Source organism: Channa argus, chromosome 17 (genome assembly GCF_033026475.1).
Source record: "Channa argus isolate prfri chromosome 17, Channa argus male v1.0, whole genome shotgun sequence".
In the NCBI taxonomy this organism is placed as follows: domain Eukaryota; kingdom Metazoa; phylum Chordata; class Actinopteri; order Anabantiformes; family Channidae; genus Channa; species Channa argus.
In genome coordinates this window covers 11,730,301-11,744,751 of record NC_090213.1, presented here as the reverse complement: position 1 = coordinate 11,744,751, position 14,451 = coordinate 11,730,301, and the positions used below count along the sequence as shown (strand labels likewise).

Sequence of the window (14,451 nt, the reverse complement as noted above, 5' to 3'; positions counted from 1 at the left end):
TACAGTAAGCGGGTATTGTTAAAGGGCCAGCCACGATATCTATTTTTTTTCACTTTAACTTTAACAATAACAACACAGAATAAGAACAACCAAATTAAATCTGTACCAATATTTTTTTTATTTAAAATGATAGAGTTAATCAGGCGAAATCTTTGAAATTATGGATTTGTTAACACATTTGTTGTGTTAAGAACCCATTTGACGTACCTGCATGTTTTTCCTGGTTGAGGCAGGATTACAATTGTACAAGTCAAAGGGGGGTATATTTTTTTACTTTACCCATTGATCTGCCAGGTATAGTTACATCACTACAAATACAAAATTGCATGTACAACATAATTTAAGACTACGGATAAACTGGTTAAAATACCCCACAGAGCAAAAACATACTCAAAACTAGCACAACCTCTATTATCGATGCTACTTAAACATTATCAGTAAAACATATTTTAAACAGTATGGGATTCACCAGTCATCCTTCTGCGGGGTTTTATTACTTTGTATTTAAAATACAAGTGCAATGTGATTTTTGGACGCAATAGCAGCGTTTTAATCCTTTTATAGTGTATTTTATTTGCATAACAACTGTGTGGCTGACTCTGTTCCTTTATTTGGGGGCAGGGTTTGCTCCCAGCCGGGAGGGAGGGCGGCTCCCAAAGACGGAGGGCGTCTCCCAGAAACGGACCATTTCTGCAGAGGGAGAAATAAAAAACGACCCCACTTTAGTCAGCAAACATCCATGAGACGCTGTAACGTTAAGAGGGATTCGAGTCACATCAACACCTTCGGCAGGAAACACGCTACCAGCAAGTCATCAAGATACCACCGATAACAACGGGAAGCGCGTTTGCTGGCGGTGAGTTGAACCTTTCTTCACATTTAAAGGGAGAAGTTATGTCGCTGCCGTAAGTCGCCGTCGCCTGTCTCGCCGTGGTGGAAGTTTGTCAACAAATGAGCGGGGCAGCTTGGGCATGTCCGGGCAGAGATGGCGTGCGCGGAGCTACCAAACAGAGAGTACGTACAGATACATTCCTGTTCCGTTTTTCACACCAGCCACGCTCGTTTTTCTCTCATGCTGCAGCGGACGAATTTTGGCGGTGACGTCCATCTGCCCCCAGCGTCCCGGCTGCTGTTGGCCGGGCTGTGAGGACCAGCCGCTGCTCTGTGGTTTAGTGTCATCACACGATGTTACGGCTGATCCCCGCACTTACCAAACCAAGCTACTGCAGGCTATTATGACGTGTCCTGCTTATTTGGACGCATTGGGGACCAAGATCTGTGCTTCATCTTATGTCAGGGATGTTTGGGGAAGAGTTGTCAGGCACAGTGAAGACACGGGAATAACTGGAACACCGTCCTAAATAACGTTCAAATACAACTCGCTAATTATCGTTATCGCGAGGAAAAACGAGCCCATAAGCCATAAAACTAAGTTGTAGGTACCGTTATTTATTTGAGGCAAAAGGGTGCTGCAGAAAACTGAAGTTATATCGACAACTTTAGCCGTTTTGCTGGTATAACAGTACTTACCGGCTCCCCGCTGGATAACGTGAAAGCTGTTTGCGGACACTGTGTCCGAGGCGCTTGGTGGTCGGACTTGGCGTTTACGGGCTGAACTGACCAGAGCCGTGTGTCCCTAATGTTTGTGCAGATGCAGCACATCTGCTTAGCACATTTAATCAGTTAGAAACAACTTGATGAAAATAACAGTTATTGTCGATTATTATTATTTGTAAAAATGTTAGTTTGGCTGGTACTTTGGTCACGCTAGTCATTTTTCCAGTTGTTGGTACATGAATTTTTAGGGATATGTCACTTGCAAACTCATGGCTACAGGACGTGTATGGGTAATTACAGGAAGGCAGTCGGTGGAGCAGCAGAGCTCACCTTGTGTGCATCCTCAGTCGGGGCTTTGCCTGGAAGAGAGCCCAGTGCGCAGATGGTGCAGCAGAGGGAGCCACTCTCTGTTGCAGCTTTGAGCCTCTGACCACGACTGTGTTGGCTGCCAGGCCTCCTGCAGCCCCAGGCAGTGTGTGTGTGTGTGTGCGTTAAAGTGTGTGTGATGTCTTTCTGCGAGTCTCCCTGTCTATGTTTGTTTTTTATGTGTGTGACACTTTGGTAATCTTGCCAGTCTTCTGCTGACTGCCAGTAGAAATTTAAGGCAGGGCTCACATAGCCATGGACACCCAAGTGCACATTTGATTGCTGCCCCTAACCCCCCTCCCATAACCTTATTTAATATTCTACTTAGCTAAAGAAGAAGGAAATAGTATATTAATATACTAATAATAACATTTTCAATTTAAATATAACTAATTATTCATTGGCAAAAAGACCAATTAAAAGGCCAGACAATACCTGGGACAATAATATAGTTAACATGTACGTAAACTATATTATGTATTATATATATATGTAACTACACGTTACGTCAGTAATCAACTTAGCTAATCCGACTGTTTTGCACAGATGTCCAAAATGTTTCCTCCTTTGACTCATAATGATATAACATTATGTAACTGGACACTTTCACAAAGAGATATACAGCTGGGTCTGCTTTGCTCTGTAAACACAATACCAGCATATCCAGTTTCGGCTTTTGCATTTGCCAGTCTAGCCAGCCCACCTGACTCCACTTACATAACAAAAGGAAAAGACAAAAAAGATGAAACCATAGTTCCAATTGTGGCATGTGACCAACAAGTAGGAGATTTTAAGTATTTGCGATCAACGAGCCCAGTAGAGGATGGGGTAAAACTCGTTATCTCCCTCATAAAACGGTTGCTGCACGTAGCACATGACAGTCTAGCCAGAAGTTTTGTCAGTTTCACTGTGGTTTCACTTACACACCAACCTCGTCTGTGTGTGTGTGTGTGCATGTTGATAGAGTAGACAGGCAACTATCCAGAAATGTGTGGTTTAGAGAAACGGAAAAGTGAGCGAGTAGGTCTTAGCGTTGAGAAGAAAAAAATCTGCTAATCCTCTGACTGGGTTTTGCTTTGTGACATACTGTTCCAGATTAAGGCAATTCTGACAGAATAAAACCTTCCTGGTGAATCTTTTGCCACTCAATTGCAATTTGGCATGTTATCAAGAGCGGCTTGGCAAAATCTGTAGTGGGAGTGTGGCAGAACTGGCGTAGCATTTTTAGCCGCTCACCGAGTCCCCCCTACACTGGGTGTTCCCATACATTTGGCTCCTCTTGCTATTCATCGCTACATTTAAAAAAAGGGATTATCACTGTAGCTTCATCTGGTCTCTAGTATGTTTATTGCTTTTCTTTACACATGAATTTACATTGGCAGATCCATTTGTGCTTCAGAGATGATTCATCTGTCCATGTTTGTTTTCAGTATTACCTCACACAACATAAGGCTCTTAGTGGATTTTATAATGACTAATGATTTATTTCTATTTAATGTACACTAACCACTACCACTGTGCTGCCACTTCACAGGCAGAATGTCTCTGGCTAAAACCTAGACTGTGGCCTTTCTGTGTGGAGTTTGTATGTTCTTCCCTTGTTTGTGTGGGTTTCCTCTGAGTACAGTAGTACAAAGACATGCATGTTAGGTTAACTGGTGACTCCAAATTGCCGATAGGTGTGAAATTGAGTGTGAGTGGTTGTCTGTTTGTGTATGTCTCACTGTGTTGGACCTGAGATAGACTGGCAAACTGTCCAGGATGTACCCTGGCTCTTACCCAATGACAGCTAGGATAGGCTCCAGTCCCCCAAGACCCTGAACAGGATAAGCAGTTAAGATAATGAAGGATGGATGTACACGGGCTGAGATCATTTTGCCAAAGGGCAAAGTTTGCACTGATAAAAGGATAATATTTGGCACTTTTTGTTTAGTCTTGAAACAAATCACTCTAGAACCACATGAAAACTAAAGATTATACTTGCATACTGTAGGTATGAGTAAAACCCAGTCCCTTTAATGTTTTCACTACCCAACACTTTAACGCACACACACTTGATGTCTCACTTAAGTTCCCATCTCATGTCCCTTGTTTCTCCATAGGGATTTTACCGCTGAGGCGTCGGATGGATGATGAGGAGGAGGACATGTCACATCCCATTTCGCAGCACTGGGGAACGCCCTTTAGGGACGTCAAGTACGAAGACCAAGCCACACAGATTGCAGCCGGACCGTCCCTCACTGGCATCATTTCTGCCTTGCCCACATCACAGAGTCACAACAACAACAGCATCAACACGCTACCCTGCAGCTTGCAGCGGCAGCCTCGGATACCCTTTCACGGTAAGGAGGGACCTCATAGTTTGAGCTTGCTGCTGTGACCTGAGTTTATGGTTTCACAGAATATACCACTAATGATTTACATGTGGAGCAACCACACTAATAGTCATTTCTTTGGTCTGGTTAGCTTACTTCAATGGGGGCTCTCCTCAAAACATCAAAATAATTTGTTTGTGTTATGAAATTAACTAAATTATAGTTTAAAATATCATTGCAAAGCAGAGTAGGCTAATTCTGAATACTTTCAAGATTGTTTCATAAAATCAGACAACAGTAATATCAAACATATATAAAGGAACATACCCACACTAATACATCCATTTATTTTAAACAAATAGCGTTTTCCCACACCTAATCAAATCAGTGTGACATCACCCTTATTGAATTAAACAAATGTTAAAGTAGAACATTGTTTGTTGATTCACTGTCAGTGTGTGAGAGGTTCAAATTGTTCTGGGTTTAAAGTCACCATTACATAAATGCCCCTGACTGTTATTACCATGTCATTCATTGTAATCTAACCAGTAATGCATGTCATGCACTTGGCACGATGCCAGTTGTTCTCACAAACACAATCCAGGGTCATCAATTTCTTAGAGCTATGGTAGTCATGTGTGAGGGAGAATAGCAGGGCATTCTGCAAACATGACAACAAAGAAAAATTGTTTTCCCTCCAAGTAGCATGACTGCAGAAGCACATGCCGGAGGCGTTGGGTAAACCAAGTGGCAAAGCCCACAGAATGGCGGCAGTTCACTAAGGTCACTGTTGATTTTAAAAGGTGTTTGAATTTTCCACTTACCAACACTCTCCTCATTTCTTGTTTGTGGACTCAGTTGTTCATGGAGTGCCTAACTTGAAATTTGTCAAGCCCAGAGAACTTATGATGACCTGTTTGGATTTCAGAGAGCATTACAGCAGCAGTTTAAATTATATGCTGTATATTTGACTAAGCTGGCGAGCCACAGCTTTGTTTGAGGCCATTAATTTAATCATGATAATTTAGCTTATCTCTAGAGTATCAGCAGTGTGTTTTCTGAGGTTTTTCACTGTCTAGTGTAAGATTAAAGGGAAACCTAAGTGGTTTGACTGAACCAAAATGCATTTATGTCGTTGTACTTGTATTTTAGAAAAACAAAAACTTCACAAGTTTTATTAAGCCTGGTGTTTTCCTCATAGGCAACGCTGGATTACGTTCACATTTCCCCGCTCAGTTTGAGCCTATGGAGGACCGGGGAGAGAGGCAGTTTGCAGAGGAGGAGGAAGAGGGCAGAGGGGGGCAAGATGACAGGATGGCAGAGAGGCCTGAGGCTCAGGCAGGGGTGAGCGTCGAAGTGCAAATTGGCCGTAAACTCCGGGAGATCGGAGACAAGTTCCAACAGGATCACCTTGAACTGGTAAGCCTTCAAGCAGTAAAGTGGATCCATACATGACCTTACAGTGCAGAGAACCATCGGTGGAGCCTGTGTGCACTTTACAACACATAAAGTGTGAAACTGTTTGAGCACTAGTGGACTCGGTTTACCTAAAATGGATATTACCTAAAGGCTGTATTGTCTCCTTGCAAATTTGCAAACAAAAGCAAGTTAGTTAACTTTTAACTTCAACTTTATTTGAGTTAAGACACAAATCACAGCTACCTTGTGCCAATGTGTGGCTCACTTATGGGAAGAAAGTGATTTTGCCAGCTGGGTTTGCCACAACCCACAGTGGATAAAAATACCCTCTGGAGTGAATCGGCCACTTTTTTGGCCACACTGACAGCATAATCCTTAAATTCTAATAATGCATTGTTTAGAAAATCATACAGCTTACAAAAACTAAACATTTTAAAATCTATCTATCTTTAAATGTAATTGTAGTTTTGTATTATGGTCAAGGTCAAATTTGTGTTCTGAAAACACTGGAAAAGTACCTCAGTCTGGGACAGAGGGTTTTGTTGCCAATACTGTGTGCATACAATATATGCAATACTGTGCACTACTGTGTGTACAGCACAGTAGTGCTGATACCTTGTCATTACAGCCAATAGTAATAAAATGGTTACATTTCCTGGTCGAGAGACAGAGGAAATGAAAACAAATGGATAAAATCCACACCCTCGTCTTCTTAAATGCCCCCAAAGCTTTCAGAAACAGATGAAATGACACTGTCCCATTTCTGACCTCTATACCTTTTCAAGTAGGAAAAGTCCCTTATATTGAAGATGAAGCATTTAGGAATTGTGAATGGATGATGAGGGGAATTGACCATGAAGCCTCTATTTTCCTCCTCATAGAATAGTTAAGCACACATGTTCCATGCAGTTTTATTTATTTATTTATTTATTTTGTTCTTTGGCTTATCCTGTGAGTTCAGGGCTACCACTGAGGATCATTTGTCCTTATATTGATTTGGCACAGTTTTTACGCTGGATGCCCTTCGTGACGCAACCCTCCCCAATTTCAGCACTGGGGATGGGCTGTTCGGGGTTCAGCATCTTGCCCAGGGTCACTTCAACATGTGGGCGAGAACAGCGGGGCATGAACCTCGGGAAACTCTGACCCAATGGGTCGGTAGGCGCCCACTCTAGCAACTGAGCCACTGGCGCCCTTTCCATGTAGTTTGTGATATGTAGTTAATTGTGCATGTCAAGAAAATAAAATCCACATGAAAACATGGCAGAAAATGTGAGAATTAGAATCTTAAAGAGTCCCAGGGAAACTCAGCTGTACATGCAGTGCATACACTCTTTGCTGTTCCTCCTTTTGGAAAGATTTGGTATCACACTGTCTTTGATAACAGGTTAGAGGGTTATTGGTATCAATGTTTGAAAAACAGTTAGTGTCCTGAGTGAGAGTCCACACTAGTTACACGACCAACAACTTAGTTAATAAGTATCACATTTCTTATCTGCTGTGGAGTCTGTGTTGACCACAAGGTGTGGCTGATAAGCTCCGCAAAGCATTTGAACTGTGCTGGAGTGGCAGAAAGTTGGCAAAGAAAAGATCACAAAAGGGAAGGCAGAAATACAGAGTGGAACGATGAAAAGAAAGTGATAATGGTGATGCTGAGAAATGCTGAGAAAGTCTGTAAAAACACTGAGGAAGTGCAGGTGAGATCGATGGCTGTCACGAACAGGAGCGAGCAGCACGTCTGTGTCTGGGTAGACTTGGCCCGGCTGTTTATATGCACGTCTAAAAATAGAGTCTGACTCACACACTTATAGACACAGCCAGTAACATGACAGCTACCCACAATACCTCAGTTGTCCCACTGGCTGCCACAGTGTGTGTGTGTGGGTGTGGGTGTGGGTGTTTGTGTGTGTGTGTCTGTGTGTGTGTGTTTGTGTGTGTGTGTCTTTTTGTCTGTGTTTTACTTTGCCAGTGTTACTCTGTGACCGAGAGATAAAAGAGAGAGGAAAAAAAAAAAGTATTTTTTGTATGCTGTCTGTGCTCGAGTTGATTTCATCCGGCAAGATCAGATACTGCTAGTGTAGGAATATTCCAAAGGGAGAATAATCACAAGCAAACCTTTATGATATCCAATCACTTCTCTGTATAGACTCTGTTGCTATTGTTAGACTTTTTTTCACTTGCTTCTCCAAGCAGAAGTTGCCGTTGTGGGCAAATGTGTGGGTTTTTCGTTGTTGTAAAGAACATTGTATTTCTGTCTTGAGTCTTATCTGTCAGTTTTGACTACTTCAAAGTAAAAGATTAACACATCCTAACAGTTAGCCAAGGAGCAAACAAGCATGTTTTGGGCTTTTTGAATCATTTGGGGGGGAATTAATGTAAAAAGGGCTAAGAATCTCTACTGGCCACACAAATGAAAGCAGAAAGATGAGCCTCATATGGAACAAACCAGTGTACTATTTAAATAAGCTCAGCAGTGTAGAATTAAGGCAATTAAGGACAATTAGGGTTACATTCAGCAGTGCTGGCTCAATTCAGTTCAGGCTGCTAGTTCGGCATCAAATGGCCTGTGGCTGACACTGATTGCTAGGCTGGTATAGACCTTGATGGAGAGAGGGAGAGAGATCGTAACAAGAATGCTTATGCAAGAGGCTGCAACAACTGAGCGTGGCTGTTCAGAAAGCCAGTGGGAGCTGTGCAGGATCAGAGATGAGGAAGGGGAGAGGAGATGGTAGAATGCCATGGGAACTCCTTCATCTGTCTGTAGTCTATGAGGGTTGCACGCCCCAGAAGAAAATGAGAGAGCTGGGAGAAGGCAGCACCATAGGGGGGAGCAGCTTCAGTTGCTTTGTTGTGGTGATTATTCAGATGACTTTGCTGATTAAATACTTAGCACCTTTTCTGAAAGTGCACTGCTTCGCTTTGAGGTTCTTGTTCAGAAATCACCAGTGCATCATTAAAGAAGAAGAACCTTCTGAAACTTGACAGAGGATAGAAAGATTGTATTGAGATGCTTGGCAGCTCCTGAGGGTTTAAAATGCCTGGCTTTTAGGTGTAAGTCTTGTCTCTTTCATTCTTTCTTCGGATTGTTTAGTTGAGAACAAGCATTACAAAGCCACTGCACTCATATGGTACATACTGCAAAAAGCATAGGGAAGGATATGCATGTGGCAGACATGTTTACTAGACACAAGCTAAGTCAAGCCAAGCAGTTTAAAAAGCTATTATGATGAAAACCGAGTATGTACAGTGATATTGAGCCAGCTAATTGTCATTAAACATGTTTAAGTAACTTCACTTGTCTTGTCTTCTTGTTTCTTGCAGTTCATAATGCACCACAGACAAAACCTGCCGATCTGGATGCGTCTCACCATGGCTGTGTTTGGCTTTCTGTTTCCAAGAGAGGCTCTCATCCCTCGCCTGAGAGGAGAGCAGAGATGAAGGGACTTCCTGCTGGCCCCTGCCTCGGCCCTTGTTTTCCTCGCACAGGGACAAGAGACCAGACTTTTAAGAGATGGCACTGTAAGGTGGAACACGGGTTTGGATTTTGTTTTCTAATTGAATATGAGGATGACACAAAGAAAACACTGGTCACCGCTGGACGGAGACAGTTTATTTTTCTTTTTTTGTTTTTGTTTATTTTGTTTTTTCGCCTGTCCAAGAAGAAGCCATTGTGTTTGAAGAGATATTTTCGAAATATTTGTAAGATTACCTATTTTGTACAGCAAACTGCTTTTTATTTGGTAATTCAAGTCTTGAAGGACCTCCATCAGTCCAGGGAATGCCTTATTCTCTCCTGCCACAGTGCATACCCTTTTGCATCATGGAATTCATATGAAAGAGATTTTAAAATTAGGCCACTTTTTTTTTGGGCAAAAAAAACTGTGCATATGGACATTTCTGTGCTGAAGTTACTGATTTCAAACATTAAGGACTTGAGGCACATTTCTAATTTATTCTGAGAGAAAAAAAAGCCCTGTACTTATCCTTTACTGTTCCACACTGGCTAATTTGAAAATGGTCGTCATGACATAGTGGCAGTGTTAGACGCTGGTGTTGCACTGTTGGTCAGTTTAGATGCATATTTTACCAGCTCTGATTGTAGACGTAGGAACATTTTATCAGCCTGTGTCATTTCATTGGTGTCCTCCAACACCCTCATCTATAGTACCACTCATGCTTTTAGATGTGGCCTAACTACACAAACATGCAGATTCAAATTCTGCTGATTTAAAGGATAAAAGCATGTATACTTGAATTTAGATGTACCGAAGATCTTAGTCGAGCCACTTCAAGACCTGACATCGTAATTGTGACTACTCTTCCAATCTGCGATCATTTGTATGCGGGGGTGTGTGCTTAGTGTTTGCTAACTGCAGTAATTGCGAGACCAAATAAGCACAAAGTCAAACAATTCTCCACTGTGAGATCATGATCAGGGAACAGGAAACAATCACATAGCTGAAAAGCCTTGGATAAATTTCACCATTTTCTCAAGCTTTTCAGGAATTCTCTCCTTGGCTGGATAGACAATCGCAACTTTGCCCTTTGCTGCATTGTGAGTCGCCTGTGACAAAGTGTACACTTATCAGCATTTTTAGGCGTGAGCAATATTGAAGCCAGTGTGAAGGAAGTAACATCTTCAGGATACATTGCATTTGCAATCAAGCTGACACCCATGGACGGACATTTCCCAAAAAATGGCTGTGTTGTCAGTGAAATTTGCCTCTTTACAAAAATATTTGTTACGGAGACATTTTAGGTTAAAGTTACAGAGATGCATTTTTATTTTATTTCACTCCAGGTGTAAACGTTTCAAGCACTGATTTAAACCTGATGCGCCAATACACGTGGGAGACAGCTCAAGTTTAACCTCTTGTTCAAGTGCTTTCTTTCACCAACTTCTGTACAGTTCAGAAATCATTTTTATTAACACACACAGGATACAGGAGAACGTTTATACATCCTCGTGTGACAACGTTAGCGTTTTAGCAAAGACACAGCCACTGTTTCTCAATGTTAGGTTTATCAAGAAATAAGTCTGTGAAAAGGACTTTGAATAGGATGCTAGAAATTCTTCATTTGATGTATTATTTCAGTTTGTTGTAGATTGACGATATAAACTTTTGAAGACACTGATTGGTTTTTTTTCAGCTTTATGTTTTCTTCAGGGAGTAGTTAATAATCGTGTGGATTATCGTATGATATGTGCTTGCTATAAATCTACCTTTGAGTGAGGACCTCATGCTTTTAGTTTTTTGTTTCTGGGCCAGACAACGCTGTACAAGCAGAGGCGTTTCTTTAGACTTTCTACGTTTTTCTCAACGTAAACATCAAAGTGTGTTACAGGTCACCGGGAGGTTTTTTTCATTTTGAATTACATGAATAGCTGAACCAAATGTTTGTTTCCTGCAAACACTGAACGCTGAGCCACTTCAGATAGTTGTGACACACTCTCTGGTCTTCACTCTCTCACTCTCTTCTAGTCATCCAACACATTAACTACTCCCTGTCTTTTATGAGAACATTTTGTTTGGTTCCTTTGAGATAATTTATTCTAATTTATTTTATGTATATTTGGTCAGTGCTACTGTATAGATGCTATCTCAGTGTGTACAGTCCTCTTCTTCTCATTCTTTATGTGCATTCAGTTGTGTGTTTGATGCCTGTGTGTGGGGAGGTTGGACTAAAGCCATGTGCCTCGTGCGTCCTCACACAGTTGTGTGAGTATTTACAAATCACGTGAACACAGACAATCAAATGTACAAAATGTGCCTTGTGAATAACAGACCTGCCACATGATCATCATCATCAACACTTGGCATAAGTACCCAAAGTCACTGGTCACAGCTCTCGTTTCACTTGGGCTCTGTGAGATCAACATACTCTAATACAAAAGCGTTGGCACAAACGTTAGAGCGTGTTCGTTGTGCCTTGCAAACTAAAAATCTGTTTGATTCCTCGCAACAGCTCACGAGGCACAGGCTCAACCTTTGACATCTCTCAGCACAAACGGCGATTTTCACCACGCAAAACCCTGTCGATATTTAAAACGACTGTTTGCAATCAATGTGCACTGTAAAAAATACAATTTTTTACTTGTATACTGTATTTTGCACCTCTCTCTTTCTACTCCTGTGCTAAACTTCCCCTCTAGGTTCTTGAAACTCTTTAAGATCTGTAATATGCTGGATTGGCCCGGCTCATCTGGGCTTTTGTGCTTTATCTTCGAGCTAGTAGGGCTGTGGATTTACAGTTGAAGGAGGAATGAGCCACCATGGTGCCCAGTATTATTTCTATGTGAGATGGGTTCAGCAGCCACTCAGTCGGTGTGGTGTCGATCTGAGCCCGTCGTTACCGACCACTGTTGCGACCCAGACTCAAGTGAAACATTTGTTATATGTTCAACCTTCAGTGTCTTTAATATCAAATTTATTCAATACGTTTTTTGAATATTCATGAAGTACATCTTAACTGTCAAGTGCTGTGATTTGGTGTTTTTATACATTAGACATGAATTTGACACAGCTATTGTTGCTATCTTTATATATAAAAAAAAAGTTTTTAGCAAAAGTTTTCCATATGTTTTGTAAGGAGACATAGACCTACAAAAAGAAGACTTTCTTTTGCTTTTCTATGATTGCTTTTTTTACGTTGTGGCATTTTTAATTTTGGATATTTTGCCAAGTCTGCTGTCACTCTCGGTTCAAGGGCTTTTTCAATATATGTAAATGGAGTAAAAATGCATGTCCAACATTCCTAAAAAAAATCTGTATCTTAAGGGGTTGAATGTAATTTAATGGAATGAAAATCACGGTATCTCTTTTAATACACAAACTGAACAGTGGAACTTATTTCAGACTCCTGTGCTGTGTGTGCAGCGAGTTTGCATTGTCTTCACATTGCTTGCTTTGCGTTCAGAGTGGTCTCAAGGATTTCACATTCATGTGTCCTTTGAAATGAGACCCAGTCCAGATGTAGCAGTTTATTTGTTCAAGCATTGGCTGTGTCATCTTTGGGACTACCCTGTGTCTGCTGCACAACGGAGCAGGACATGAAGTAATAGTGGGATCAGATGAGGTCGGGGGATGTTTGTTCTTTTTCTAGTGCAATATGCTGTACATAAGAGCTTGGCTCTCGAAATCTTACTATTTCTCTTATTTCTTTTGTTGTTAAATGGGTACATTGCCGTTTTGTTTTGTTTTTTTTTTTTTTTTTCATTAAAACTTTATGGACAATTGACCTGGCCTCTGCTTTATTTGTTGTACCAAACACAAACAGTAAGGCAAGACAAGGAAACTGTATTTGTAGGCACACAGACAAGCACACAATGAATAAAAACAATAAAAATAAGTAAAACAAAAGTGATTTTGTTCAAGCACATAAGCAAATTACACTGAGGATCTTCTTTAACCAAGTCAGCAGAAAAGCATCTGTTTTTTGTCAGTTTAAACCTGCATAATGATAAAAAAAATATTTTCTTTGGCTGTTGTGTTCACACATGTAAACATTGTACTTATGGTACTTCAGTAGAAACTAGTGTGTAATCCATGTTACTTGTTAATCTACTACAGGTGTAACTCTATTGCCAACTCTAGTTATATAGTATAATGTCAGTAAAAATGTCGTGTTATGATATAATGTGTAAATGCTAAATAGTAATAAAAGTAAATAGGTCTCACCACAGGACAATATTAATATAATTAACATTTTTTTTTAGCTTCTGCTGCCACAATCTGCAACAATCCCAAAAAATCCTGACTCTTCTGTGACTAAACACCAGTGATTTAACTCCACTGTGAATCACTTCAAAGTTCATTTAGCACGAACAATAGAAGCATTTCATGAATTATAGGCCCCACAGGCAATAAAGTGTCTGCTTAGCTCAGCTTGTTCTAAAGCTCTTCACTATGAGGGGAAAGGTACAAACCTACATAAACTGCACCTCACTTTTGACTCACCAGGGTTTCAGAACAATCTCCTCCATGCAGCTGCTGTGTGTAGACAAGGAGAGCAAGGAAAGTTAAGGGGTCTGTACGTCTTACCTGAAGATCTTAAAGTCAGAATGTCACGGCTGTTGCACTGGTGATCATCACTATCTTTCTTCCCCACTTTGAAGATTGTTGAGAGCACCTGTAACTTCGCTTCGGATCATTTTACTTGTTACTCTCCATTTTACTTGTTACTTTGTGCCTGCCTTTGTTGTCATATTGTCTCCCTGGTAGTTCCAGCCGGGCCTAGTTCTCCTCCTTCCCCATTTCCTAGCTGAGCTGACTCTACACTCTGACTCTGCTGCAGAGTGTTTCCGCTCCTCCATTGCTCATAAGAGTTCAATCACCTTTAGAATAGTTCTATGTGTTAGCTGTTACTTACCTTCTCTCTTTTTCCCCTAGATCTTCCCCTTTATCTGTGTCATCATTTGCTCTTAATATTCAATAAACCAGTTATGGCCTTTGTACTTCTTCACTTCCTCTGCTGACTGTTAATTCTGATACATAAACTCACAGCAGCGTGTTGTGCTCCAGGGCAAGCTGATATACGTGCAAACAGTACATGCTTGTTTCTGCTTTTGCAAACTGTGTTTAACGTAAGTGAGAGTCAGTGTTTGTTTTAACACAGACACAAATCACTTGCAGACAGGACACTTGCCATCTAAGAACACAAGACAAATAACTACTTTAGGATTGTCAAGTTTCTTCAAAGAATAATGCCATATTGTTTGTATTCCAAGAAGTCCTCACACTACACCACACTGTACACAGATCTAACGAGATGCTATCATGTTTTTACTTTTTTT

At 41.0% G+C, this 14,451-nt stretch overlaps 1 protein-coding gene across 2 annotated transcripts; it reads left to right on the top strand.

Moving 5' to 3' along the window:
• Nucleotides 1-507: 507 nt before the first annotated feature.
• Nucleotides 508-12,896, top strand: bmf2 (BCL2 modifying factor 2). Of its 2 annotated transcripts, none has more exons than XM_067482109.1 (4): nt 508-856; nt 4,026-4,265; nt 5,440-5,657; nt 8,979-12,896. In XM_067482109.1, the coding sequence occupies exons 2-4, from the start codon at nt 4,049-4,051 to the stop codon at nt 9,093-9,095; spliced, it is 552 nt and encodes a 183-aa protein (XP_067338210.1). In that variant the 5' UTR covers nt 508-856; nt 4,026-4,048; the 3' UTR covers nt 9,096-12,896. The 2 variants fall into 2 exon arrangements, with proteins under 2 accessions (XP_067338210.1, XP_067338209.1); XM_067482108.1 differs by lacking the exon at nt 508-856 and adding an exon at nt 863-1,014.
• Nucleotides 12,897-14,451: the final 1,555 nt, after the last annotated feature.

What these genes read in the sequence shown, in the direction of transcription:
- bmf2 (XM_067482108.1), top strand. Translation starts at nt 972, where the DNA reads ATGTCCGGGCAGAGATGGCGTGCGCGGAGCTACCAAACAGAGA. An exon ending in GCGGAGCTACCAAACAGAGA is followed by an intron (nt 1,015 to 4,025) that starts GTACGTACAGAT and finishes GTTTCTCCATAG; the next exon opens with GGATTTTACCGCTGAGGCGT. An exon ending in AACAGGATCACCTTGAACTG is followed by an intron (nt 5,658 to 8,978) that starts GTAAGCCTTCAA and finishes TGTTTCTTGCAG; the next exon opens with TTCATAATGCACCACAGACA.